General features: G+C 29.0%; 2 protein-coding genes across 5 annotated transcripts in view; one reads left to right on the top strand and one right to left on the bottom strand.

Annotated features, from left to right (window-relative positions):
- The window catches only part of Rhp (rhophilin), a 150,222-nt gene that overhangs the window by 56,696 nt on the left and 65,667 nt on the right, over positions 1-27,859 (bottom strand). The window lies entirely within an intron of this gene.
- On the top strand, positions 19,645-20,164 carry a10 (antennal protein 10). The gene is made up of 2 exons (XM_065510377.1): positions 19,645-19,870; positions 19,950-20,164. The coding sequence occupies exons 1-2, from the start codon at positions 19,645-19,647 to the stop codon at positions 20,162-20,164; spliced, it is 441 nt and encodes a 146-aa protein (XP_065366449.1).

Genomic DNA, 27,859 nt, shown 5'->3' with positions numbered 1-27,859 from the left:
AATACAAAAAAAAAAAAATCACACAAAAAATGTAAAAGTCACAACTGCAATGTCGTAGAATAAACTACTACTGATGTTAACTAATGCTGAAGCTGAGACTACCACTGCTACAGCACCAAACAGCAAACAGTCAACTTCTACTGTTCATACTACTGACTACTGACCTACATAAACTTTTCTTAAAATAAATATTCACATATAATTTAAAGTGTATCTGTGTATTTCATAGATGCATACATGGAAACATAATTAAAGTAGTAGTGGTAAATGTTATTTATTTAGATTTCAGATTTTGTGTGTTTGTTTTTTTTTTTGGTTTCAAATATTTAAGCAAAGAATTTTGTGCAAATGCATTCATACTACGAAAACAACATGAATATCAAACTAAAATAGACAGACAAAAAACTATGCGGGTTCAAGTGGTTTACCTTTAAAAGAAACAAAATTCAAACAGAAACTAAAAAACAGCTAAAATTCAATTATAGCTACTTTTAAGGTTGTTAGTGGCTTAAAGCCGGTGTTTTAAATACATATTACGAAAACAATTCAAACAATTTTCTTTAAAAAAAAAAACAAAATGTTGCAATGAAGCAGAAACACAGCAAATACTGTTTCCTTTTCATTGTTTTTATTGCTCAAATTGTATGTTTGGAAATTGTCAAACTGTCAATTGTAATTAAAACTGAAGTTTATTGCTTAAATCTATCGATTTGTTTGCAACAACAATACAATGATCATTTTTGTGTGTTAAAATGCTGATGTATGGTAAGAGAGTGTAAAAGAGCATGATCGTTCAATTTACAATAACTTCAATAAACCGTAAACTTGTCTTTAGCTACATATTTTCTATTCGTTGTTTCTATTTGTTGTTAGAACAAGTTTCATTCAATGTTTCATTTCTGCTTGGCAATTTTCATGGAAATCTCAAGTAGTCTTCCATAGAAAACTCACTTACGTTCATATGTAATTTGGGTCACTCAGTTAGTGTGTTACAGACAACAGCATTAACAATTTATTTTTTGTGTAGAAAAACTTACAAAAAGACCTGTTATTCTAATCAATACTAAAGCCAAAATATAAACGACCAAATTCAAACTGTTTCAAGTGATTTTTCATAGAATTTTATTTTGATGTCTGTCTATCTGTCCGTCTGTCTAATAGTTTATTGAAATTTTCCTCTCAAAAGTATGTTAAATTTTCAAACAAGTATTTGTTTTCTAAATTGTTGTCATTGTCGTTGTTGCTGTTGCTGTTGTTGTTTCTCTAGAGTTGAGTTATTTGTTGAATTATTGGGTTGCATAGTTTAACCAAGTTGAATGAATGCACAAATAGATGCATAAAGACATTTTGACATTTATGATGTTTTTTTTTTTTGTGGAACACAGTTACAAACTGATGGGAGAATATCATGTTATTAACACAGATATTGTTTTAGACACACACAAGACTGCTTCGACATGAAAAACAAATTAAGTCTTTTGTTCTTCATTTGTTAAACGGTTAGAACAATAAAATATTCTAATAAAAACAAATTAGAACATGAAACGGATTTTAAAAAAATTAAGATCTCATTTGAACGCATTTTTTGTTTTTACAAACACATATGAAGATCGTCCAGGCCAGCCACCTGCGAGCAGCAGGATTTATGCAAAAAGAATGAAATTCGGTACCATAGACTTGAAGCTACCAGACTTTGAAAGACGAATTATTCATCTCCTGGATGCTCGAACATTTAAGTTTATTTTTTTAATATTTGTATGTTTGTTTTCATAAAATTTCAATTTGTTTATACATTCAAGTAGTACTTCTACTACTTTTTTCAAAAAGTTGTATTTATACTACTATTTTCAAAAAGTTGTATTTATACTACTTTTTTCAAAAAGTTGTATTTATACTACTTTTTAAAATAAAAGTATTTCTACTACTTTTTTAGAAATAGTAGTATTTCTACTACCTTTTTAAAAAAAGTAATATTTCTACTATTTATTTTTAAAAATAGTAGTATTGCTACTACTTTTTTTAAAAATAGTAGTATTTCCACTATTTTTTAAAAAATAGTAATATTTCAACTACTTTTTTTAAAAAAGTAGTATTTCTACTACCTTTTTAAAAATAGTAATATTTGTACTACTTTTTTTTTAAAAAATACTAATATTTCTACTACTTTTTTCAAAAATAGTAGTATTTCTACCCCATACTAAAATAGTAGTATTTCTACTACCTTTTTAAAAATAGTAGTATTTCTACTACTTTTTTAAAAATAGTAATATTTCTACTAATTTTTAAAAATAGTAGTAGTAATCTAATTTTTTTAAAAATAGAAATATTTTTTTGGAAAATAGTAGTATTTCTACTACTTTTTTTAAAAATAGAAATATATTTTTTTAAAAATAGTAGTATTTCTAATACTTTTTAGAAAAGTACTATTTCTAATACATACTTTTAAAAATAGTAGTATTTCTACTCCTTTTCTAATATAGTAGTATTTCTACTACCTTTGTAAAAATACTAATATTTCTATTACTTTTTTTTAAAAAAATAGTTGTATTTCTACTACTTTTTTTAAAAATAGAAGTATTTCTACTACTTTTTTTAAAAATAGTAATATTTCTACTACTTTTTTTTAAAAATAGTAGTATTTCTACTACATTTTTAAAAATAGTAGTATTTCCAGAAGTTTGTTAAAAGTAGTGATATTTCTACTACTTTTTTAAAAATAGTAGTATTTCTACTACTTTATTTAAAAATAGTAGTATTTCTACTACATTTAAAAAAATAGTAATATTTATATTACTTTTTTTAAAAATAGTAGTATTTCTACTACTTTTTTTTAAAATGGTAGTAATTCTACTACTTTTTTTAAAAATAGTAGTATTTCCAATATTTTTTAAAAATAGTAGTATTTCTACTACTTTTTTTAAAATTAGTAGTATTTCTATACTTTTTTTTAAATTATTAGTATTTCTACTACTTTTTTAAAAATAGTAGTATTTCTACAACTTTTTTCAAAAATAGTAGTATTTCTACTACTTTTTTAAGAAATAGTAGTATTTCTACTACTTTTTTTTAAAAAATAGTAGTATCTCTACTACTTTTTTTAAAAATAGTAGTACATATTTCTACTATTTTTTAAAAATAGTATTATTTCCACAATTTTTTTAAATAATAGTAGTATTTTTACTACTTTTTGAAAAATAGTAATATTTCTACTACTTTTTTTTAAAAAAGTAGTAGTGTTTCTATTATTTTTTTTTTAAAACTATTTTTTAAAAATAGTATTATTTACAATTTACAGCAGATTGCTAGAGAGCCATATAATTTGTGACATTTTACTTTATTTTAATCCATTAGAGTAAACTTATAAACTTCATTATGTCAAATTACATTTCCAAGTAAAACTCTTTAAAAATCTTTAGTTGATTTTACAAGATAGAAGAGGGAATACCTGTCAACATTTATTTTGGATAAAAAATACTTAGTACCTTGTAATAAGAAGTTATCATTTAAGCAGTTCTTGATCACCACTTATATTTGAAACTATTGCAATTTTACTTTACATAGTTCTCATTAACAATAAAGTCTTACTTATAGCTTCGAATTAATTAACTCAAGTTGAACCTTTCGGAAATCGGCCTACAAATTCCCGAAATTTAAGCTAAAATGCCTAAAATGCACTCTGTATAAAATGTTTGAATCTTATGGTTTTGATGATTTTTTTTATTAAAACCATCATGATGAGTGGTGTGTGTTTATGTGAAATGTAAAAGCTGATGCTGAAATTAGCAATACATATTTTGAACTTGTGTGTTTAATATTTTGCTCATATCGAAAGGAAAATCGTGAAAAATAATTGATAACAATAATTAATAACTGATGAAGATTTCTGGTTTTGATTATAAATATAGCAAGACTATATTAAAAGTGTAGGGTATATACCAATCGACCCTACCAATACATTTTGAAAGCTTTGTAAGCTTAAACAATACGGTAGTTTTGACATCTACTTTACATTTTCAACTTAATGTTTTGGAAACAGAAATTCAAAGCAAAAACAAAAGTAGGTTAATGACACTAATTTTACAAATTTTCTTTATTAAAACAAAATTTACAAAACAAACCAAACCTAAAACAATGCAAAATTTTGGTATGTATTTATTACAAAATTAAAACACAACAACAAATAAAAATACATATGTATATAATTTTGTATAAATATTTCAATAAAATCGATAAAGCCAAAGAAAGTGGTGTTAAAACAATTAATTAAGAATAAAACAATAATTTATAGAAATTTGTAAAAAAAAACACACACATTTGAAAACTAATTTGTGGCCAAAAAAGAGAGACAAAACACAAACAACTTTAAAAAATCTTAAAAATTGATGTCAAAGATATTAAACCAAGAGGATGGAGAAAGTAAATTAAAGAAAGAAATCAAGAATATTTTAACCAACTAAATCTTTATAAACTAGATTTATGTGTGGTTTTTGTCTTTTAAAACGAAACATTATAATTATGCAAAGTTCATGTAAAAGTTAAGTATTTAACAAGAATTCAGAAGTCAATTTAGATATTGTCATTTGGGTTTCAAAATATGTATTGACTTAAGAAAGTTATTAAAGAAACATTTAAACAAGAAACTAGATGTTGCTACAGTTTTAAATAAATATTCATTAACTCTACTTTGGCACAACTAACTGCTATTTTGCAGACAAATTTGTTTATTTATTAATATTTATTAAACTCCAGCATCCATAAATTTTTGAAAGTAGAACAAGATTATTGGAGATTAATTGATTCATTATTTTGATAACTAATTGGAAAATCGTGCATTTCATTTGTTAAAATTTAAATGATTTGTTTACGGGGTCAAAGACTTTTGAAAGTTTAAGACAGAAATGTTGGAGAATTTGTAATCAATAGATTGATTACAACATCTTTGGTAAAATATTAAAACTACATACTTACGGTTTACCTTACTTAGATAAGTATGTGTAATGAAATCGTGCTTACCTGTAAATAAAACGAAAAATATTGTTATTAAAATGTATTTATACAAACAATTTAAAACAGAAAAATAAAAAAATATGTTTTAATATGTATTAAAATTTCACCAGGTCAAAATCAATAAAACTGTCAGTTTCCCAAAGAAGGGAAAATTCAAGTGTTGTCAGTAAAATTTCATAAGAATGCAGGTGCAAGAGCCATCATCACATTTCCGAAATGTCCAGCTTGGATGTATAAATAATAATTTCAAGACTCGTATCTAGTAATAAATAATGAAAAACCATTCATTTGATAAATTTTCATGGCTAAAATAGATTGTTAGAAAACAACCGCGGAATGTCGTCAACCAGATTTTGTTGCATAAATCCAGATAATAGTGACTCAACAATTAAATGACATTTTCGTTCAATAAAACACTGTTCAAAGCACTGTAATCAAATGTGTGGTTAGAATTTTTCACACTTAATTAACAGTTGTACTTTAACAACAATAACAACAACCTAACCTCAATTTTTATTAGAAACGAGATATAAAAGCAAGAATAATACAATATCTAACAAAAGTGTTAGGAAAAATTGTTAATTGCGAATAATTTAACACACATACATCGGCAACCAAAAAGGTAATACACATCATTTAATGGAAAATACATGTTAACAAGTATAAAAAAAAACATTAAAAGTATTCATACGAGGATCACACTGAGAATGAATTACAATATTTAGCAACTAGATGGATTCTGCAGATCAAAGACAATTTTGTAAAGAAGCTCCAAATATTAATATGTAGACTAGACCATTGGTAGGCAAAAAGAGGCATTTAATTTGTGTGCTCTTTTGGGTAAAAAATAAAATATCCACAACAACATCAAGAAACTGAATGAATTGTGTGTATTTTTACGCTCTTTTGTTCACATTCGGGTTGTTTGACGAAAATCATCGTAACCTGAACAATATGAACGCCTACCATGGGACTAGACTAAATAATGCGCTGGACTAGCAATCTGAAAGTTGCGGGTTCGATTCCCGCCAGAGACTCTGGATGTATCTGCAGAAAGCAAAACGCATCGAAGTTTGTGTTTAAATTAAAACATATGAAATGCTACTGAAGTGACCTCGCAATTAGCGGCATTTCTGAGCGACTAAGCAGTAGTATTTCATATGTTTTAATTTTTTGACGCTCATCGCTCTGACGCTCGCCGCTCATTGCTTAGCCTCGGCCTAATAAACAATATGCCGATCAAAATCTACGTTCACCGCTTTGACGCTCGTTACGTGGCCTCGGCCTTAGAAGGTAAAGGTATTGCTAATTTAAACTTCGATAACGGCATGTTAGCGGTAACGGTATTGCGGCCTGTTTCGGTAACGATTCATGATAATGGTAATTACGGTCCGTAAAAAACCTGTTTTTACTATAATACAGTTTTCCATTTTACAAAAAACCGTTTTAAACTATAAACCATTTTTCCAAAACCCATTTTTTCATTAAAAATCGATTTTTCCTTAAAATCCGTTTTTCACTAAAAACCATTTTACCTAGAAAAACATTTTTCCCTAGAAACCCGGTTTTCACTAGAAAACTGTTTTACACTAAAAACAATTTTTTACTAAAATCCGTTTTTCACTAAAATCCGGTTTTCACTAAAAACCGTGTTTCACTAAAAACCGTTTTTCACTAAAAACCATTTTTCACTAAAAACCATTTTTCACTTCCAACCGTTTTGTACTAAAATCCATTTTGCACTAAAAACCGTATTTCACCAAAAACAATTTTTCCCTAATAAAACTGGTTTTCACTAAAAAAAAAATATTTTACTAAAAAAATTTTTCTAGAAAACCGTTTCTAACTAGAAACAAGTTTTTCACTAAAAACTTTTTTTCACTTAAAACATTTTTTTACTACAAGAGCGCTAAAAATCCGCTTTTAACTAAACATCCGGTTTTCATAAACATAAGTTTTTTCTACTAAAAATCCATTTTTTTAAATTCATTAAAAATCGTACTTGCACTTAAAACCGAATTGTTCACTCCGTTAGGCGTAAAATCCCTTGACCGGACGCGGATACGGACACCATTTTTCCTCTAAAACATCTCCTTTGTTTAGCTTTTATTTTGAAACATTTGTACAATATAAATGTATTCAAAGTATTGGCCATTGTTAGCTATGACCTCTTCCCATCTTTCTGTCAAAATATGGATTCCGAGCCAAAAGAGCTGCTCATCTTTCGCGGCCAAGAACGAAACATGTCAGATTTGGATACTCTGTTCTCAGAGATTGCGTTTTGCATAGATATAAACAAATAATACAACAAACAAACGCGGATGAGGGGAAACTTCCCAACCACTTCATTCTAAATACTTTTTAAAAGGTATTGCAACATGTGGCCGAGTGTTGTCATGATGGAATATTACGGTTTCATGTCTGGCGTTTTCGGCCAACGATCACTTCAAACGAATCAGTTGCATTCGGTTCAGGTTCCCTGTGATGGTCTGGTCAGATTACAGCAACTCATAATAGATAGGACCCTTTTGCTCCCATCAAATACAGAGTATTACCTTATCGCCATGGATTTTTGGCTTTGGTGTCGATTCGGCTGGGTTTCCGGGCTTCACAAACGATCTCTTACACTTCGGATTATAGTAATGGATGCATTTTTAATCGCAAGTAATGATTTGGTGCAAAAATTATTTTCTTTTATAGCGTTCAGGCATCATTTCGGACATGCAAAGTAGTCTTTCAAATTCTTTCGGCTTCTATTCAAATGGTACCTAATTTCCCTGCTTATGGATGAATCCTGCTGTTCGCAAATATTTTGAAATTGCTGCTTGAGTAGCTCCCAATGATTTAGCTAGCTCTTGTTGAGTTTCACAAGAATCTTCATGGAGTAATGCCTCCAATTCTTAGTATTTCACCACCATATCTCGCTCGTTGAAATCGATGGAATACATTCACCATAGGCTTTGGTGTGCTTCAGCGGCACTTTTTTCAAATTAAAGAAGCAAAGCAAAACTTCCCGCATATGACGCTATGTGGTACAAAATTCGTCAAAAAAATAACTTTGTTGTTTACCCTCTAATGTTCAATAACTAAGTGAGAATAAATGACAGATACATAACCTTCAAAATGACGTATAAGATATTGAAAAAAATAATTTTTATTTCATGAAAAATTAGGGTATTTTTAAAATGTAAAAAAATAGAATGATAAAGTATTCAACCAACAAACATTAATTCACAATTTTATATTTTCCATAAATGGTTAATGTCAATTTACTAAGACTTTTGGTGTCAACCTCGTTGAGTGTAAAATTATAATGATAAGTATGCATAAAATGCTAAACACCTGAACTAAAAAGAACAATATTTATGTAAAAAAAAAATAGTTCTTATTACACGGTTTGCTGATAATAACAAACATTATTTAAAATTTTAAAGAAAAAAATAGGGTGAAGGTTAAATAAATTTTCAAGAAAATTATGTATTTAGCAAAAATAATAAAAAAATAATCATGTTAATTTTATATAAACATTTCTATTAAGTTCAAATCATAGAGAAATACACATAGAGCGGAAACTAGAAAATAAAACTCGAAATAATCACAAATACATGTGTTGCTTTTGTTTTCACATAGGTTTTTTTACTAAAACATTCTCATCACTTAGGTTTTTAACAACTGAGTTAGGTCTTTGACAAAAGAGTTTCCGCTCTATCTATGCTTCAAATTCTTTTAAAACAATGTTTACAGTAAACTTACCAAAAGTTCTAATTTAGTTAAATAACTCATGTTTTTTTCTATTATTATTATTGTATTTATTTTCAATTTAATGGTTATAAAATTTCATTTTAGTCATGTAATTTGCCATTTGTTCTTAATATTCTTAATATAGAAAATTTAATGCAGAAGTTTAGAAACTTTTTCTATTTAATATTTTCACTAATTTTTGTTTGTTGTTGTTGCTATTAGCAAAACAAAAGATTTAAGACACAGGTATTGGCAGCGGTACCGGCACACTCGCATACATTTTTACTTTTTTTATTTTTACGTTTTAAGAATTTTTAGCCAGAAAGAGAATTTAACATTATTTCACACTCAATTTAAATGTAAATTTCTATTGTTATAAAATTACTAAACAAAACTATGTTTATAACAAGAATACAACACAATTACTTTTAACTCAAAAAACAATTTCTTTTCTTGTTTAAAAAATTTAAATAATTTTCTGGTTTTTTTATAAGAATTTTTTTCTAGTTTTTAAAACGAAACTTTTGTTTAACCGCAGTAGCCCGCTCGAGCAGCTAATAAATGGCGAACGAACGAACACGTTTGTTATGTTTGAAAGTTGAAAACGTTCTCAGGTTAGAATCTTAAGAAGAAAGTAATCAATGGACCGTTTTCTTGTGGTTTAAAGTCATCTTCTAGTTACATGCATGTCTCGCTTGCTGTCTGTCTGTTAGTTTGGGAGCATAAACAACTAACCTGGCTTTAAAAACCAGATTATTACTAAATAAAACGGGAGAGCTACTAAGAGAGCTGTAGAGTCTTTCTTATGTTTTTGTTAGTTTCTTTCAATTCTATATGATTTTGTTGTTTTCTGTTTTTATGCTTTTAACGCTGCTGAACAACATCATTATCATTTATTATTATTTTTATTTTAGTATTTTCTTTTTTCTCATTTTTATTTTGTGTTTTTTTTTTGTTGTATTTGTACTATTTAAAGCGGTATGTGCTTTAGTTATTTGTTTCCTTTGATCAAGTGGAAAAACTATATTATTTATTACTACTTTAATAAATCTACGGATGTTGATGAATAAAGGCAGAGTTGTAGAGCTATGAAAGCAATATTTTATTAAACCAAAAACTTATTAATCCACCTTAGCAACTTAAACTCATGTACATTTCAGGACTCATTTCGAATTATATTTGGTCAATTCACAAGGTCTCTTATCATATCATATTGTCATAATGTTCTAATATTTCACAATGGTTTAAAATTGTTATTGTTGCTATTCAAGCAAAAAATGTCCTAAACTATTACTACTCTGTTAGCTATGTTTATTGTGCTGTCGTAACCAACCAGCAGAGACCTGCGGCGAACCCCTACTAGCCGCATACGCCGAGCCGTCGAGTCGCTGATAATCGCAGTCAAAAAGTTCTAGTCTCGAAAAATTAAGCAAAACCGCCATACCATTTTTCACAAACCTCCGCCGCCGATAAAAGTGTTCGACACAGGTCTCTGATAATCAGCTGTTTGTGTTTACAATTATTTTTTGAACAAAATTTTTATTTGTTTTCGTAAAAGTGTTTGCAGAATAATATTTAATGGACGCTATAGAAAATAATTATTATTTTAGTTTTCTCACTTGGTATTGTAACAGAAAATGTTTGTAATTGTTTTATTTTGTATCGGTCTTTTATATCAGCTGATCTAGTTTTGAAATAGTACACTTAGTTATGAAGGGTTGTTCACAACAGTCGTATTTTTTCATGTTATTATTTTAGTACTTCTGAAATTAGGACACCTTGTGAATTAGCTTATTATGTTTTGTCATAATACTATAAAAAACTCTTGTATTAATGACTTCAAATTTCGGAATTCCTATTTAATATATTTTGATGATTTTCAATACCATACTACTTAGGACAACGATAGACATTTCCTGGGAGTCTCAAACATTTCTGTTCGCTATATTAAACTTAAGCGTGTTTTACACAAACAGGAAATGATAATTTTTAATTCGTTGCCAATATTATATATTAAAGAAAAATGATTAAAATCTAGCTGTTTCTCAGCTATACTGCGTGTCTTTTTAATCCAAATATTAATTTAAATATTTAACTCTTTTACTTATAGCTTTTCCTTTTATAATTTTTTTTTGAAATTATTTATTTTTACCTCCATACTTATAATATTAGTTGGCTGCTGCATGTGTTAGTTAAGTTAAGTAAAGTAAAGTTTTGTTAACAATACTCGTATTAGTTATTTAAGTATGCTGTTGTTTTTGCTGTTGTTTGTAACTCATAAAGTTGCAGAGAATGCTGTTGTTGCATCACCATCATGGACCAACATCTGTTGATTTTTTTTCTTCTAGCTGTTATTTTCCTTAGTTTTTTTTCTGTTAATGTTTTGCTGTTGTTTTGTATGTTTTCCAATAATTCTTTCGATTTTAACTGCAATTTGTGAAATGTCATTAAATTACTTTGATTGTCAATGGGGGAAATGGAATATAATGCTTTCGTTTGTACTCATATTACCAAAGACATGATTCTAATGTTAATTGAGATGGTTAAGAATTTTTTAGTTTTTATTTATAAAGTAATTGTTAAAGTAATTAGCGTGTGGTTGTTGGGAAAAAAATGTCAATGATATTGTAATTAGTTAAAGTGGCAATTGAGATGCTAATGAGAGGCTTTGGAAGGAGGTTTTAAAGTGATACTAATGACAACTAGTTGGATTTGTCATGCTGAATAATGGAGACAATTTGACATGTCATTTAGAGGTTGCTTAATAACGGGTGTGGTTGCTCCTGTGCGAGGTCGAGAAGGTCCAAAATGCAAAAACTTTTTATTCCTTAATACTAACACAATATTATTTTGTCGACCACATTTCATATAAAAAATATTGTTGGCGACAACATTTTCTATATAGAAAATCATGTTGGCGACAACATTTTCTATATAGAAAATCATGTTGGCGACAACATTTTCTATATAGAAAATCATGTTGGCGACAACATTTTCTATATAGAAAATCATGTTGGCGACAACATTTTCTATATAGAAAATCATGTTGGCGATAACATTTTCTATATAGAAAATCATGTTGGCGACAACATTTTCTATATAGAAAATCATGTTGGCGACAACATTTTCTATATAGAAAATCATGTTGGCGACAACATTTTCTATATAGAAAATCATGTTGGCGACAACATTTTCTATATAGAAAATCATGTTGGCGACAACATTTTCTATATAGAAAATCATGTTGGCGACAACATTTTCTATATAGAAAATCATGTTGGCGACAACATTTTCTATATAGAAAATCCATTTTCTATTTAGAAGATCTTGATGGCTACAACATTTTCTATTTAGAAGATCTTGATGGCGACAATATTTTCTATAGAAAATCTTGTTGGCTACAATATTTTCTACATAGAAAATCTTGTTGGCGACACATCTCATGAATCTTCAATTGAGAAAAGGTAATGATTTCGAAATTTGAAATAGTAATATCTCTTCCGGAATTTGAACTTTTATAACAAACAAATGATGATCAGTTGTGTTTTATTAACAATTTTACATTTCACAATAGCTTTCTTACAATATTTTAAAGATCGGCTATACAAAATTGCAAATATTTCATTATTAAGCAACATGTTTAATAATAGTTCCGGATACGGATATTATTAAATAAAAATACTTCACTAAAAATCAAAAAAAGTTTACAAATCATATGTTTTTTTTTTTTGTATTTCAAACAAAAGAAATATTAAAACAAAAACTAATTTTTCAATTTGCTATAAAAACAAAACATGTTTAGTTGGTATTTTATTTCTTTTGCGAAAGAAATTATGAATAAAAAGCTGTGTAACTTGAGGCTGTTGTATTTGCTCTCTATTTAAAGCGTTAAAAACAAGATTTATATACAATCAAAGATACAACATTTTATGTTTAACTAATTTGTAAAATACAACAGATTTTATGCTCTAATTAATTTTATATGTTTTATAAATTTACAATAGCAACAGCACCAAAAAAAGGTACGAAAAATTGTGTTAAATTTAAATAAGTAAAAACTAAAATTTATGTTAAATTTTACAAATAATAAAGCAAAAAAATTATAAATAAACTTTTATTACATAATTTGTATGAAAAACCTAGAAATAATTTAAACAATACAAGTATTGCAGACTGCCACTTCCGGGGAGTAGAAAATTATTTCTTGAAAACTCATCATTGTAGCCATCATATATTTAAACTCATAATAAATATAAATTCTAAAAGCTTTAAACCTAAGCATAAGTATGTTAATATTAGCCACAACTAATCTAGAAATCTAAAATAGTTATTTATCAAACAATTACATACATAAAATAGTACTTGTATGAAGAAAATTATAGCCATAAGGCTTAAAGCTGAAAAAACTTTGCCTGAAAGCCAGCTGTTTCAATGTCTGTCCTTCTTAGATAAATATTAAACCCGACATAACAGTTTATTTGCCTTTTTTTCTATTTATTTAAAAAAAGAAAAAAGTGTTTAAAAAATTATAGAAATGATTTAACAAAACTGCTTTTTTATATGATTTTATGAGTGCATAATTATATGTATATAAGAAATTATATATGAATAAATATGTGGCTTTTGAGTGAATTTTCCGATTTGTTTGCCTTTATTTTCCTCTATTGTTGCTTTTGCAAACTCATAACTTCCTGAACCATATTTCATAAGAAATATCTGAGCAAAGATAAAAGAGCAATGAATACAATGCAATACAATGCGTTCATAAACCAACCAACCCATTTTATAACAAATAAGAACAAAATATTTTATATTCAAGTTGTTTCTTTTGCAGAAAAAAAAAAAATAAATTCTTAAACAGTGAGTGGCAAAACAAATTTAAATTAAAACTCTGTAATTTAAACATAAAATTAAAGTATATTGTTAGAATAATACAATTTTGAAGAGGCTTTTCCAAATTGGTTTCAGGTTTCTTTCTATGTTTTTTTTTAAGTTGACATGTTTTGGACTATTTCATCAATTAGAATATTATATTTGCTTATTGCGAAGTTTTAAATGTCTTTAAATTTATGCCCAATCACAAGCATTCTCATATTGTTGACAAATTAGACAAATACGGTAAATTTTACATAAAATCTATTAAAGCTAATTAAAATGCAATAAAACTGATAAAAATCAATTGTTTACATAATGTCAACATTAAATTAGCTGGATAAAAGCTAATATAACCATGTATATTGTTAGTTTTGATAGAAAATAAATTGTTTACATGATGTCAACAATCGGGTAAATAATGTAAATAATTACATTAGGTTAGATATAAGTAAATAAAATGTTATTTATTAGTACAAATGTTTTTTTATTTAATTGTTTACATTAGGTCGAAAATTGTGTAAATAATGTAAAAAATCAAAATAGCTGCATACTATCATATTTTACACTGTGAAATGTTAGTGTTAAAGGTAGGATCACACGATTGCCGCAATGCACCAATTATTGGTCTATTTTATACGTCAATCGTGTGATTTCACAACTTATTGGCTCATATGTCAAACCACAACAATATTGTGCTTATTTGGCCCAATCAAATGCAACCCTGGTACGGCAATCATGTGAATGCTTGATAGGCAACATGCACCAATAAAAAAGTTAAAAATACACCAATATTTATTGTGTTCTAGTGCGGCAATCAAAGAAGACAATTAGCGCCAATATTAATTTTTGTAAATGAAATATTGTTTTTGTGAGCCACTCTCTGACCCACATACATCTTTTAACATTTCTTTATTAATTTTTTTATATGATAATTAAGGCCGACGCAATTTTCTTTTTTTATTTAACAAATATTTTTTTCAAAAATAGATTGTTTTTACATTTATGTAAACAAAACAAAATTTAAAATCTAGCACAACAGCTGTTTCTCTGAGTTGCCGTAAACTAGAACAATCGTGTGACTGAAATGCGACAATTATTGCCACTAAATCGCTTTGCGCCAATTTACGACAATCAAATTTATATAAAATGAAGCAATCATGTGACTGCAGAGAATTTGATTGGGACAATTTCTTTATTGGGCCCCAATTCAGCACAATAAAAATTGTATTAAATTGGTTCATTGCGGCAATCGTGTGATCCTACCTTAAGTATATAGAAAGTGTTTAAAATTAATTATTTACATAATGTCAACAATTGTGTAAATAATATAAACAATTAAATTATCTGGATATAAGAAAATATGTTTAACATTGTAACTATCACTTAATAGTGTCAATTTCTTTAAAATTAATTGTTTACATTATGTAAACAATTGAATATTAATGTAATGTAATATTTTAATTCAAGCTAAAATAGTTTGTGCTGGTTCACACACTTCAAGTTTAATTTAGCAAGTCTTGAGTTAATGGAAGAGCGAGGAATAAAAAAAAGAAAATCTTTCCAATATCCTCTCCGCTCAAATCTACAAACTCAAGACTTGCGCAAGTAAACTTGACCTGTGTGAACCAGCACTTTAGAACGGTTTAAATTGTCATAAACAATCATATTAGCTGGATACAAGTTAATATTACAATGTAAAATGTCATCATAATCTTCTTTTTTTTCTTTTGAAAATTTGTTTATAATATTTTTTGTAACCAAAATCGATGACTTTACCTCAATTTGTTTTCTATGTAATAAATGTTTATGTTACACAACAAAATCTTTAATTTGTTTAAATTTATAGTAATTAGTTATTAAAGTAATTAACGTGCGTTTGTTAGAAAAATGAACATGATATTTAAATTTATTTAAATATTAATTGCAATGCTAGAATAAGGCCTTAGGATTATGCCAAAATGGGCAGATACATATAAAAACAAGTCAGAAAGTATGGTCGGTCAAGCCCGACCATATAATACCCTACACTAAGTAAAAGAGCAAAAACATTTTTCTTTTACAATTTCAATAATTTATATTTTTGAGCGATTTTCGGAAGTGGGCCTTATATGGGAGCTATGACCAATTATGGACCGATCACCATGAGATTATGTCTATATGAAAGTTTACTGTGTTGAATTTTGTGTGTATACCAACATTTTTAAGCGATTTATGTACGTTAAAGTGATTTTCGGAAGCGGGTCTATATGGGAGCTATGACTAATTATGGACCGATCGTAACAAAATTTGGTGACATGAATTTAGTATATATAAAACTTGTTTGGAGCGCAATTTGTGGAGATACATATATAAATTAAACATTTATAACCGATAAAGTCCAATTTCGGAAGGACATTTGCATGGGGGCTAAGTGAAATAATGGACCGATTTCAGCCAGTTTCAACAGGCTTGGTCCTTTGGCCGAAGAAATAATATGTACTTAGTTTGATCGAAATATCTTCAAAATTGCGACCTGTACTCTGCGCACAAGGTTTACATGGACAGCCAGCCAGCCAACCAGACGGACGGACATCTTTTAATCGACTCAGAAAGTGATTCTAAGTTTAGTATACTTTAAGGTGGGTGTTAGACTAATATTTTTGGGCGTTACAAACATCTGCACAAACGTATGATACCCTCCCCACTATGGTGGTGTAGGGTATAAAAAACTATGATCTGATAAGAGCCTAATGGGAGGGACTCTGAATAAATCAAGGATGGAACATATTCTTTATAAATTCTAAGATGTTTTTACGATAACCCGAAGCATAAGATAACGTATGTGAAGACCTGTTAGCCAACCGAATTGACACCAAAGTCAAATATCCAATGCTCTGTTTATGTAGTATATTTCTGTTTCTGGATTTTCAATGTAGAACCCCAGGCCCGTTTAGTCCCCCAGTTTAGAGCCATCCGTATATCAACGGATTCCTATGGGTATTTTCTCTAATGTTCCGTTTGAACATAATATTCTATCTGGGATCAAGTGTTTCGGGTACGTCCGATGTTTGTGTATAGACTTCCATTGTGTCCAGTATACATTGATGACGTGTCCTATAACCGCCTTTGGTAAGTTCGCATTTCGGCTGTAAATGCCGTCTTATATCTTATATATAGGTTTCAATAGGAGGAATATCTAGCAACATTTCCAGAGACTTGGTTGACGTAGTGCTCATGACCCCACTTATACCCAAGCAGCATGTACGTTGAACTCCCTGTAGTGGTTTTATATTACAATTTTTGTCCAAAGAAGTCCACCAGATTATTGAAGCATATGCTAGAATTGGTCTAATCACGCTTTTATAAAGCCAGTGTGTCATAGTAGGACTAAGGCCTAGGGTTTTTATCGCGGGAATTCCCGGTACAAATTTCCCGGGAATTTTGCCAATTTTTCAATAGCCGTTTCCCGGGATTTTTAGTCGGGAATCCCGGGAATAAAAAACTAATGAAAATACATAGAAAACAAGTTAGAACTCAATTTTTTTCACCAACAAACAGTGAAAAGATTTTTACAGTTTTTTGCTTATATCTCGGCAATAATAGACCGTTTATTATTATTATTATTTATTTGGAGTTTTTCGTATGAAAATTTAAAAAGTGAATTTATTATTTATAGAATTTATTTCTTATTGAATCATTCTAATTTCTTTAAATTTCTTCTTCAACTCCATAGCAAAATGGCTTCAAAAATTTATTAAGTGATTAAATTGTTCTTCCATTCGAATCTAGTACCAAAAGGCTTAAGTAAATTTTTTCAATTAATTTTGTAAATGATTTGATTTAACAAAAATTTAATCTTTCAAAGTTATTAATTAACTTTAAAATTAATTCAGTTTAAACAAAGGCTTTGGAATGAATCTTAAAAATTAAATACTAGGAATGGATTTATGGAATGAAAGGATGAAATTTTTTAATTACGAATTAAGATTTTAGTGAATTAAGCTCAAATTTTATTAATTAATTCGAAGCTCTGATATTTAATATTTATAACACTAAGTTTTTATATGAAATTTGGCATTAATATTCCTAATTTACAGTGTCATTATATATTTCGGGAATAGCCGAGTACCCGGGAATGTAGAAAAAAATTTCCCGATTCCTGGGAATCAAAAAAGGTCGGGAAATTAAAAACCCTACTAAGGCCCCATTTCGTGCCTATGGTTCTCCTACATAGCACCGATGAGCCTTTTGATTCTATCCTCTATGTGGTGTCTCCATATTAACTTTCGGCTAAGAATTACACCTAAGTACTTAACTTTGTCGGTCACCAGTATCTTCTTGACCAGGAAACAGGGTTCAATATACTTAGGAATTTTCATCTTTCTTGTGAAAAGACAGATTTCAGACCTATCGGTTGAGCCCAGCTTAGAATGAAGTGGTTGGGAAGTTTTTCCTCACCCGCCTTATAATCCTTACGTTGCCCCTTTCGTCTACTGTTTATTTAGAGAGATGTAGAACAATCTCTCTGGGATAAGCTTCACTTTGCAATAGAGTATTCGAAATTGGCTTGAACTCAAAAGATGAGCAGTTCTTTTGGCTCGGAATCCACATATTGTCAGAAATATGGGAAAATGCCACAGCTAACAATTGCCAATACTTTGAATATATTTATATTGTACAAAAGCTTCAAAATAAAAATTAAAAATTTAAAAAACATCTCACATTTTTAAGTTATACACCCAATAGTTGTAAGTTATTCTAGATTATTTTGTCTCACACTGCCTTAAATCATTCATAACACATGCCCCACCTTATTGAATTTTTCTTAAGAAAAACACAATAAAAATTCTAATAATCTAAAAGAAATAGAAAAAAAATACAAGCATCATTACAATAACAAAAAAGCAGGACTAAAGGCGATTTTTATTATCTCATTGATGATGGGTTACTTTTTGTTTCTCATCACAATTTCAAAATTTAGAGGATTTATGTCATTAATGTCAGGGGATTTATTGAAAAAATAAAAAAATATAAAAAAAGAAATACATACAACAATAAAAGGAAAGAATGAAAGAAAATTCAAGTTCATAAATTATGACATTGCACAGTTTTTATGGTCGCCCTAAACTAGAAACATAAAACTCGGCTACAACAAAACAAAAGACTTGCAACATGAACTTCATGAAAACCATTTCCAATTGTATTTCAGAAATTTCTTTTTGAGTATAAATTAAAATAAAATAATAAATAAATAAAAAAAATATAAATGGAATATTCTGAAATTCAATTGGAATTTTTAGAAATACAATTAGAAACTTCTGAAATACATTTGGTAATGGTGTAGTGTGAATATTGTTGGTTGCTTTGAGAAGAGTTTTCCTTTTTCATTCATCGTTCAGTTTTCTTTCTTTCTTCTGTATATTTACACTGGAAAACAATTTCACGTTTTTGTTCTAATAAGATATTTTGAAAATGATTATAGTTATTAGTTGGTTGGTTCTCTTTGCCAATCTAAAGAAGATGATGCCCTTTGGTTGTTTTGTATGAAGGCAGCAGAAACAGAAACACTAATAATAATAAAATATTATGGACATTTTAATGCCAGTAGGTTAAATGTAAAACTTCTATTAACTTAGTTTCAGTTTAATGTATTAATTTCAATTCTGTAGACAAACAAATAGAATATTTAGCAGTTTTAGCTTGTAAATTTAAAGACCTGCAGGTCACAACTAAATATGGAAATATTATTGCATTTTTTCTAAAAATAATATAAAATAATTCACAAAAAATTACCTTTAATCATTTTAAATTAAAACAATTGTAAGCAATTTTGAATAAATTAGCTAAAATTCTTATTAAATCATGATCGATTAAATTTGAATTTGTTGCTAGATAAATGATTGTAAAACACGCATGTTTTCCCATGAATGGGGTATAAAAGCTTAAGCAGATTTAATAAATGCATATAATAATATTCAGAGATTCAATCCTAAAACACAGTTTTTAAAGAAATATTTAAAAAAAAGAAATAACTTAAATAAAATGTCGCATTTAATATGGTTTGCAGTGTTGTTCGCATTGGCTGTAGTTATACAAGCGATACCCCATCCTCCTGCTACTACGGCAGCTCCTTTGAAACAAACTTATGATAATAAATTCGATAATATCGATATTGATGAGATTTTGGGCCAGGAACGTTTACTCAACAACTACATCAAGTGTTTAGAGGGTTTGGGTCCCTGCACTCCCGATGCCAAAATGTTGAAGGGTAAGACACAACTCCTTAATCCCTAATCCTGTTGCCATTAACAAAACCACCAATATTTTGAAGGATTTTCAAATTTCAGAGACTCTTCCCGACGCTATAATGACCAATTGCGCCAAATGCACGGAACGTCAGAAATACGGTTCGGACAAGGTGACGCATCATCTTATAGACAATCGTCCCGCGGATTGGGTACGTTTGGAGAAAATCTACGATCCGGAGGGCTCCTACCGCAAGGCCTACTTAATGCAGAAAGAGAATACTACTACTAAAGATGATAATGCCTCCAAGGACTGACCCTGATTTCCGCTCCCGACACTTGCATCTCTAATTAACTTAAAGTTTATATTTTTCCTAGTTCTAAGTTTTTTAGTTTTATTACAACATTATAGTGTAATAATGGTATCATGAAACATTAAAGAAAGCAATATAATACTTTTTTTAAAAAAACAAAAACCTCATATTCATATTAACAAAACTAAATGACAGTTTTGTAAAACAAAGCTTGTCCTTGTCATATCATATTTTAACAAACATTTTTGAAACTACTAATCAAAGGACTGGTTGCAAATTTGTATATAAAATAAAAACTACAGTTGAAATAATAAAATAATTATGAAATACTAGCTGACCCGGTGCGCTTCGCCACCCCAATTAGAAGAAAGAAATAGTACTATCAAGTCTCACTTTGTGAATCTAATTGTAAATGTCTAATTTCATATTTCTGGGTCCATTATTATAGAAAATGCAAAATGTGTTCCTAATTTTAAATTTTTAGGTTTATTATTATAAAATATTCAAAAAGTACCATTGCAATAAGGAAATAGTACCATTGATTATCACTTTTAAATTCGCATTCACTAAACCATAACCCGTCAAGTTTGAATTTTAGATTTGTATATCATTTCCTATATTATCAACTAATTTTGTTGTCTATAATACTTAAGATTTAATAAATTATCACAAAACCGAAACCGATCGGTTTTTAATTTTTTAAAACCGAAACCGCGGTTTTGAAATTCTAGGTCCATTATTATAGGAAATTCAAAAAAGTACCATTAGAATATATAAAAAGTACCAAAAATCCCCCACTTGTGGTTTCCCACTCACTCGGGTCCATATAAGCTTAATTTCATGGCTTTAGGTTCATTGGTGTAGAAATTACAAAAAGTACCATTCGAATATAGAAAAAGTACCAAAAAGCACCCACTTGTAGTTGCTCACCCACTCGGGTCCGTATAACCTTTTTTTAATGTTTCTAGGTTCATTGGTGAAGAAATTACAAAAAGTACCATTTGAATAAAGAATAAGTACCAAAAAGTCTCCCCCTAGACTTCTCACTCACTTAGGACCATATATGTTTAATTTCGTGTTTCTAAGTCCATTGTTATAGAAAATTCAAAAAGTACCATTAGAATATAGAAAAAGTACTAAAAAGCAGCCACTTGCGGATTCCCACTCACTCTGGTCCATATAACCTTTATTTCATATTTCAAGGTTCATTGGTGAAGAAATTACAAAAAGTACCATTCGAATAAAGAAAAAGTACCAAAAAGTCTCCCCTATAATTCTAACTCACTTAGGACCATGTATGCTTAATTTCATGTTTTTAAGTCCATTGCTATAGAAAATTAAAAAAAGTATCATTAGAATAAACAAAAAGTACCATGAAGTATCCGCTTGAATTTTCAATCACTTAGGACCATATACGCTTAATTTCATATTTCTAGGTCCATTATATTATAGAAAATTCAAAAAGTACCATTAGAATATAGAAAAAGTACCAAAAAGCACCCACTTGTTGTTTCCCACTCACTCGGTTCCATATAAGCTTTATTTCATGTTTCTAGGTTCATTGGTGAAGAAATTACAAAAAGTACCAATCGAATAAAGAAAAAGTACCACAAAGTCTCCCCATAGAATTCTCACTCACTTAGGACCATATATGTTTAATTTCATGTTTCTAAGTCCATTATTATAGAAATTTCAAAAAAGTACCATTAGATGAACAAAAAAGTACCTATAGTACAGTTCACACATTTTGGTACCTAAATATGATCCCCTATTCCTAACACTAACTTCACTCAAATACATATCAGCTAACTTTAATGTCGATAACTGAAATAATTTAAATTTTAAAAAAGTACCATTAGGAGAAAAGTACCAATTTCCCTTTTCTTACTTGAACACCCCTCAAGTTTGAAATTTAAAAATATACCATTTTGCCAAAATTGTTTATGCTACAGGCATGTATCAAAATATTAAAATCTGTGTTAATGTGCCCAAGAATAAATTTGTTTTAAAAAAAGTACCAAACTGTTTACCCGGATTTGGCCCAATATACACCTTGGTACTCGAGTTCCAAATAACACCCTGTTAGTTAATTTTTGTATGAATCCATGAACCAACGTTAAAAAAAATTATCAAAATTGGCTTAATAATTTCAAATATAATGTATTTTCCCGATTTTATCCCCTTTTTGGTACCTTTTTTATCCCCATTGAGGTGGTACAATTTCATTCAAATAAATTTCTGTAACGTGGTGGGAGCTCATAATAAAATATTCGTATGTCTATGTCAAATTATAGAAAAACATATTTTATGAAAAAGTACCAAAAATTAACACAATTTTTATCCCTTAAAGGTTCGAATTTCCAAAAAGTACCAAACTTGTATTTTTTATTTTTTGTTAGTTAAAGAATACGATTTAAAATTTGTTTCTATGTTTATTGGTTTAAAAGATACATAGGGTGCAAAAAAAGTACCAAAATACAGTTTTTACCCGTTTTCTCCCCTAAAAGTTTCGAATTTCCAAAAAGTACGAAACACCTGTCAGCTTATTTTTTAAATGGAGTAACATGCTATTTTAAGTTTTTTTGTATCTTTATTAGTTTTGAAGATATAAGGTTACCGAATTTACCCGTTTTTACCCTTTTTTACCCCCTAAACGTTCGAATTTCCAAAAATCCCTTCTTATCGGATCGTTTTGGGGAGGGAGGAACCCACAGTTAAAATTTCGTGATTCTAGCTTCAGCCGTTTGGGCTGTGCGATGATGAATCAGTCAGTCAGTCAGTCAGTCAGTAACGTTACTCTTTTATATATATAGATTAATCAATTTACTTTTCATTACAGGTTCTTTATTAACAAAAATACAGAATAAAATTATTTTTCTTGACCGCTACAATCTTCATCAGCATTTTTTGTAAACTTTACTATCAGTTACAAACATTATTCTTTCATATTATTGAGAAATAGAATTCGGGACTTGTTTGAAACATTTGTAAAATATAAATTTTTTCAAAGTATTGGCCATTGTTCTTAGCTATTATCTTTTCCCAGCGTTCTGGATTCCAAGCCAAAATAACTGATCATCTTTTGAGGTCAAGAACAAATCAAGCCTATTTCGCATACTCTATTTCAAAGTGAAGCGTTTCCCAGAGAGAGCGTTCTGCATCGATCAAAACAAATAGTAGTTGGATATAGCATGATCTGGCGGATGAGGCAAAACTTCCCAACCACTTCATTCTAAATACTTTTTAACAGGTATTACAACATGTTGAAGAGCGTTGCCATGTCATATTCTGGGTGTTTTTAGGCCAATGATCGCTTCAAACGAATCAGTTGCATTCGGTACAGTTTCACTGTGATTGTGTGGCCAGATTTCAGCAGCTCTGAATAGATAGAACCCATTTGGTCCCACCGAATACAGAGCATTACCTTAGCGCCAATGATATTTGGCTTTAGTGTCGATTGGCTGGTTGGACGGGCTTCACATGCGTTCTCTTACGCTACGGGTTATTGTAATGGTTACATTTTTCATAAAGCAGCATTTCAGAAATACAAAATCGTCTTTCAAGGACTCTCAGCTTCAATTCGTATGGTACCCAATTTCCCTGCTTTTGGATGAATCCAACTGCTTGCAAACGATTTGAAATTGCTGCCCAATGATTTTGCAAGCTCTTGTTGACTTTTACAACAATCTTGATGGAGTAATACCTCCCTCCTTTGTCTTCCATGTCACGTTGAAGCCGATGAAACACATTTACCATAAGCTTCGATATGCTTCAGCGGAACTTTTTTTATATTAAAAAAGTAAAGCAAAACTTCCCCCATATGACGCTTTGTTGGCACAAAATTCTTCATTTTCCAAGCAAAAAAAAGCTTTGTTGTTTACACTACAATGTTCAATAACTAAGTGGGAACAATTGACAGATTTGTACCCTTCAAAATGACATATACGTTATTAAAGACAAAAGCCGCTTTCAAAAGATACGCCATATATTGTAAATCCCATATTTTTATTATTTAAGTCGTAAACGCAATAATTTTGTGAATATGAATAGTTTTCTCAGCTACAATGTGCATTTGAATACCTCCCGAATTCAATTTCAAAAGATAATTAGATAATATTTACAACTAACACGAATAATGCTGATAAAGGCCGTAGCAAACCGGAAAATCTATATCCTGCTCCTCATATCTTAGATTTACCAAATCAATGAGTACTTTAAAATAGTGGCAATAAAATTGAACTTGATTAACATTAAAAATACTTGAATTAAATTGGGTTTGACAAAATGCAAAACATTTGCATTCTGTCATAAATGTCATTATTATTTAATTTTAAAATCTCTACTCTATTTTTCTCCAATACTTATAAATAAAATGAATAAGTATGTTGGCTCTATGATAATTGTCTATAAATCATATTTAAAAGTGGTTATGAAAACTGGAATTAATTTTTTTTTTTTGAATTTTGTTCTAAAAAAATACAAAATTGTAACCAAATAAGTAATACGAGTGTGCGTATGGCGTTTACTAGAACACCTACTTAAATAAATATTCCTAGATTTACATTTAAATCAATATGTATTACATGCACTTTGAAAAAAAGCACTTTAGCAGACGTATAAAAAAAAACTTGATTTTTTTTCAATAAAATACTTGTTACAATCTTTTTTTCTGAATTACCTAAATTGAACGAAACGAGATATTAACAAAAAAATTGCGTAAATGGCTTTTATGATATAATGGTGATATAATACATACAACTCGGTTGTATTAAAGAAAAAAAGGCGCGTGCATGGGCACCCAAAAAGACACCAATCAAACAAGAATATTTGGTACCCTACACTAAACATAATGGTGGTTGTATGAATTAATAATCAAGGGAAATTAAAGGAGTTTAGAGATATTGTGGTTACTTAATGTTAATAAGGGGAGCAGCCACTTCAATAAAATGTTCAATTTAAAATAAATAGCTTTGTTGCGAATCATCAGAATAATTTTGAAATTTTATGCCGGCATATAAAAATGGACAATTAGCCAAACAAAACATCAAATTTTTGCTATACATAAAAATAGAACTTTGTATAAAGAAAATCCCAAAATGGTATTTCATTGCTGGTTTGAATTTTCATTACTTAGTCTCTTTGATTTGTTTTATTATTCATTAATCATCGTTCTGAATGAAAAAAGAAGGAAATGAAAGTAGATAATTGGGCAAACTTAAACTTAAATAGCAGTTCAAATTTGTCATATTTATCTTAATGATTTATTTTTCACTTTTTGAATTTGTCATCTATATACATATATAAAAGAGTAACGTTACTGACTGACTGACTGATTCATCATCGCCCAGCCCAAACGGCTGAAGCTAGAATCATGAAATTTTAACTGTGGGTTAAACCTCCCCAAAACGATCCGATAAGAAGGGATTTTTGGAAATTCGAACGTTTAGGGGGTAAAAAAGGGTAAAAACGGGTAAATTCGGTAACCTTATATCTTCAAAACTAATAAAGATACAAAAAAACTTAAAATTGCATGTTACTTCATCAAAAAAAATAAGCTGACAGGTGTTTCGTACAGAAAACGGGTAAAAATTGTATTTTGGTACTTTTTTGACACCCTATGTATCTTTTAAACCAATAAACATAGAAGCAAATTTTAAATAGTATTCTTTACTTATCAAAAAATAAAAAATATAAGTTTGGTACTTTTTGGAAATTCGAACCCTTAAGGGATAAAAATTGTGTTTATTTTTGGTACTTTTTCATAAAATATTTTTTTCTATAATTTGACATAGACATATGAATATTTTATTATGAGCTCCCACCACGATACAGAAATTTAGTTGAATAAAATTTTACCACCGCAATGGGGATAGAAAAGGTACCAAAAAGGGGATAAAATCGGGAAAATACATTTTATTTGAAATTATTAAGCCAATTTTGATAATTTTTTTAACATTGGTTCCTGGATTCATACAAAAATTAACTAACAGGGTGTTATTTGGAACTCGAGTGAATAGGTGTATATTGGGCCAAATCCGGGTAAACATATTTTATTTTTTTCTAAACATATTTTTTCTTGGGCACATTAACACAGATTTCAATCGTTTGAGGCATGTCGGTAGCATAAACAATTTTGGCAAAATGGAGTATTTTTAAATTTCAAGCTTTAGGGGTGTTCAAGGAGGAAAAGGGAAATTGGTACTTTTTTCCTAATGGTTCTTTTTTAATATTTTAATTATTACACTTATAGACATTATAAAGTTAGCTGATATGCATCTTAGTGAAGTTAGTGTTAGGAATAGGGGATAAGATTTAGGTACAAAAATGTGTTAACTGAACTATAGGTACTTTTTTGTTCTTCTAATGGTACTTTTTTGAAATTTTTATAACAATGGACTTAGAAACATGAAATTAAACATATATGGTCCTAAGTGAGTGAGAATTCTAGGGGGAGACTTTTTGGTACTTTTTCTTTATTCGAATGGTACTTTTTGTAATTTCTTCACCAATGAACCTAAAGCCATGAAATTAAGCTTATATGGACCCGAGTGAGTGCGAAACCACAAGTGGGGGATTTTTGGTACTTTTTATCTATTCTAATGGTACTTTTTGAATTTTTTGTAATAATGGACATAGAAATATGATCCCAAGTGAGTGAAAATTCAAAGGCATACTTGGTGGTACTTTTTCTTTATTCTCATGGGTACTTTTTTGAATTTCCTATAATAATGGAACTAGAGTTTCCAAAAAATCGAAGAATTTCAAAAACGCGATTTCGGTTTTAATAAATTAAAAACCGATCGGTTTCGGTTTTGTGATAATTTATTAAATATTAAGTATTATACAAAAAAAATTAGTTGATAATATAGGAAATGATATACAAATCTAAAATTCAAATTTGACGGGTTATGGTTTAGTGAATGCGAATTTAAATGTGATAATCAATGGTACTATTTCCTTATTGCAATGGTACTCTTTGAATATTTTATATTATTATAACCTAAAAATTTAAAATTAGGAACACATTTTGCATTTTCTATAATAATATACCCAGAAATATGAAATTAGATATTTACAATTAGATTCACAAAGTGAGACTTGATAGTTCTATTTCTTTCTTCTAATTGGGGTGGCGATGCGCACCGGGTCAGCTAGTATTTTATAAAAAAAACATCATTAGACTGTGTAATTTTAGCAAACAACACATCATAACGGTTTAGGAATGCTGGCTCTAATTTGTATTTGTAGACTCTTTTTGTCATATTTTTCAATCAACATCAATATGTACTACTCTAGATCAGTGGTCGGCACTCAAAGCAACCAGTGATCGAAAATGATCAGCTATTATCCTTGAACAACATCACAATAATAAGCTAATGAGATTTAAACATAAAAAGAAAATGAGCAACATGTTATAATAATCAATCAATCAAGATACATATCTGGTGGATAAATACTAGAACGGGATTCTTGAGGTTACGTTCACAATAATTTTTTCTGGAAACTGCCTTGCAAAAATACTTTATATTAGAGGGTTTACGGGGATTTTTTTTAGGTACGGTCTACTATGCAGTGTAGCGCTCTCTTTCAGTCGAACTTAACCTTAATTTTGTAGTTCCTTCCTGTGTGTGGTGTTTACATTTTGGTTGATGTGGCTTTCAACAAATCGTAATTCTATTTAAAAGTTTATATTAAATT

Source organism: Calliphora vicina, chromosome 4 (genome assembly GCF_958450345.1).
Source record: "Calliphora vicina chromosome 4, idCalVici1.1, whole genome shotgun sequence".
In the NCBI taxonomy this organism is placed as follows: Eukaryota; Metazoa; Arthropoda; class Insecta; order Diptera; family Calliphoridae; genus Calliphora; species Calliphora vicina.
Note: the sequence above shows the minus strand (reverse complement) of the source record. Positions and strands in the feature narration are given on the sequence as shown.

Excerpts from the sequence above, each read along its gene's own strand:
- a10 (XM_065510377.1), top strand. The coding sequence starts at position 19,645 with ATGTCGCATTTAATATGGTTTGCAGTGTTGTTCGCATTGGCTGTAGTT. Across the intron at positions 19,871-19,949 it reads CGATGCCAAAATGTTGAAGG|AGACTCTTCCCGACGCTATA; the intron begins GTAAGACACAAC and ends TTCAAATTTCAG.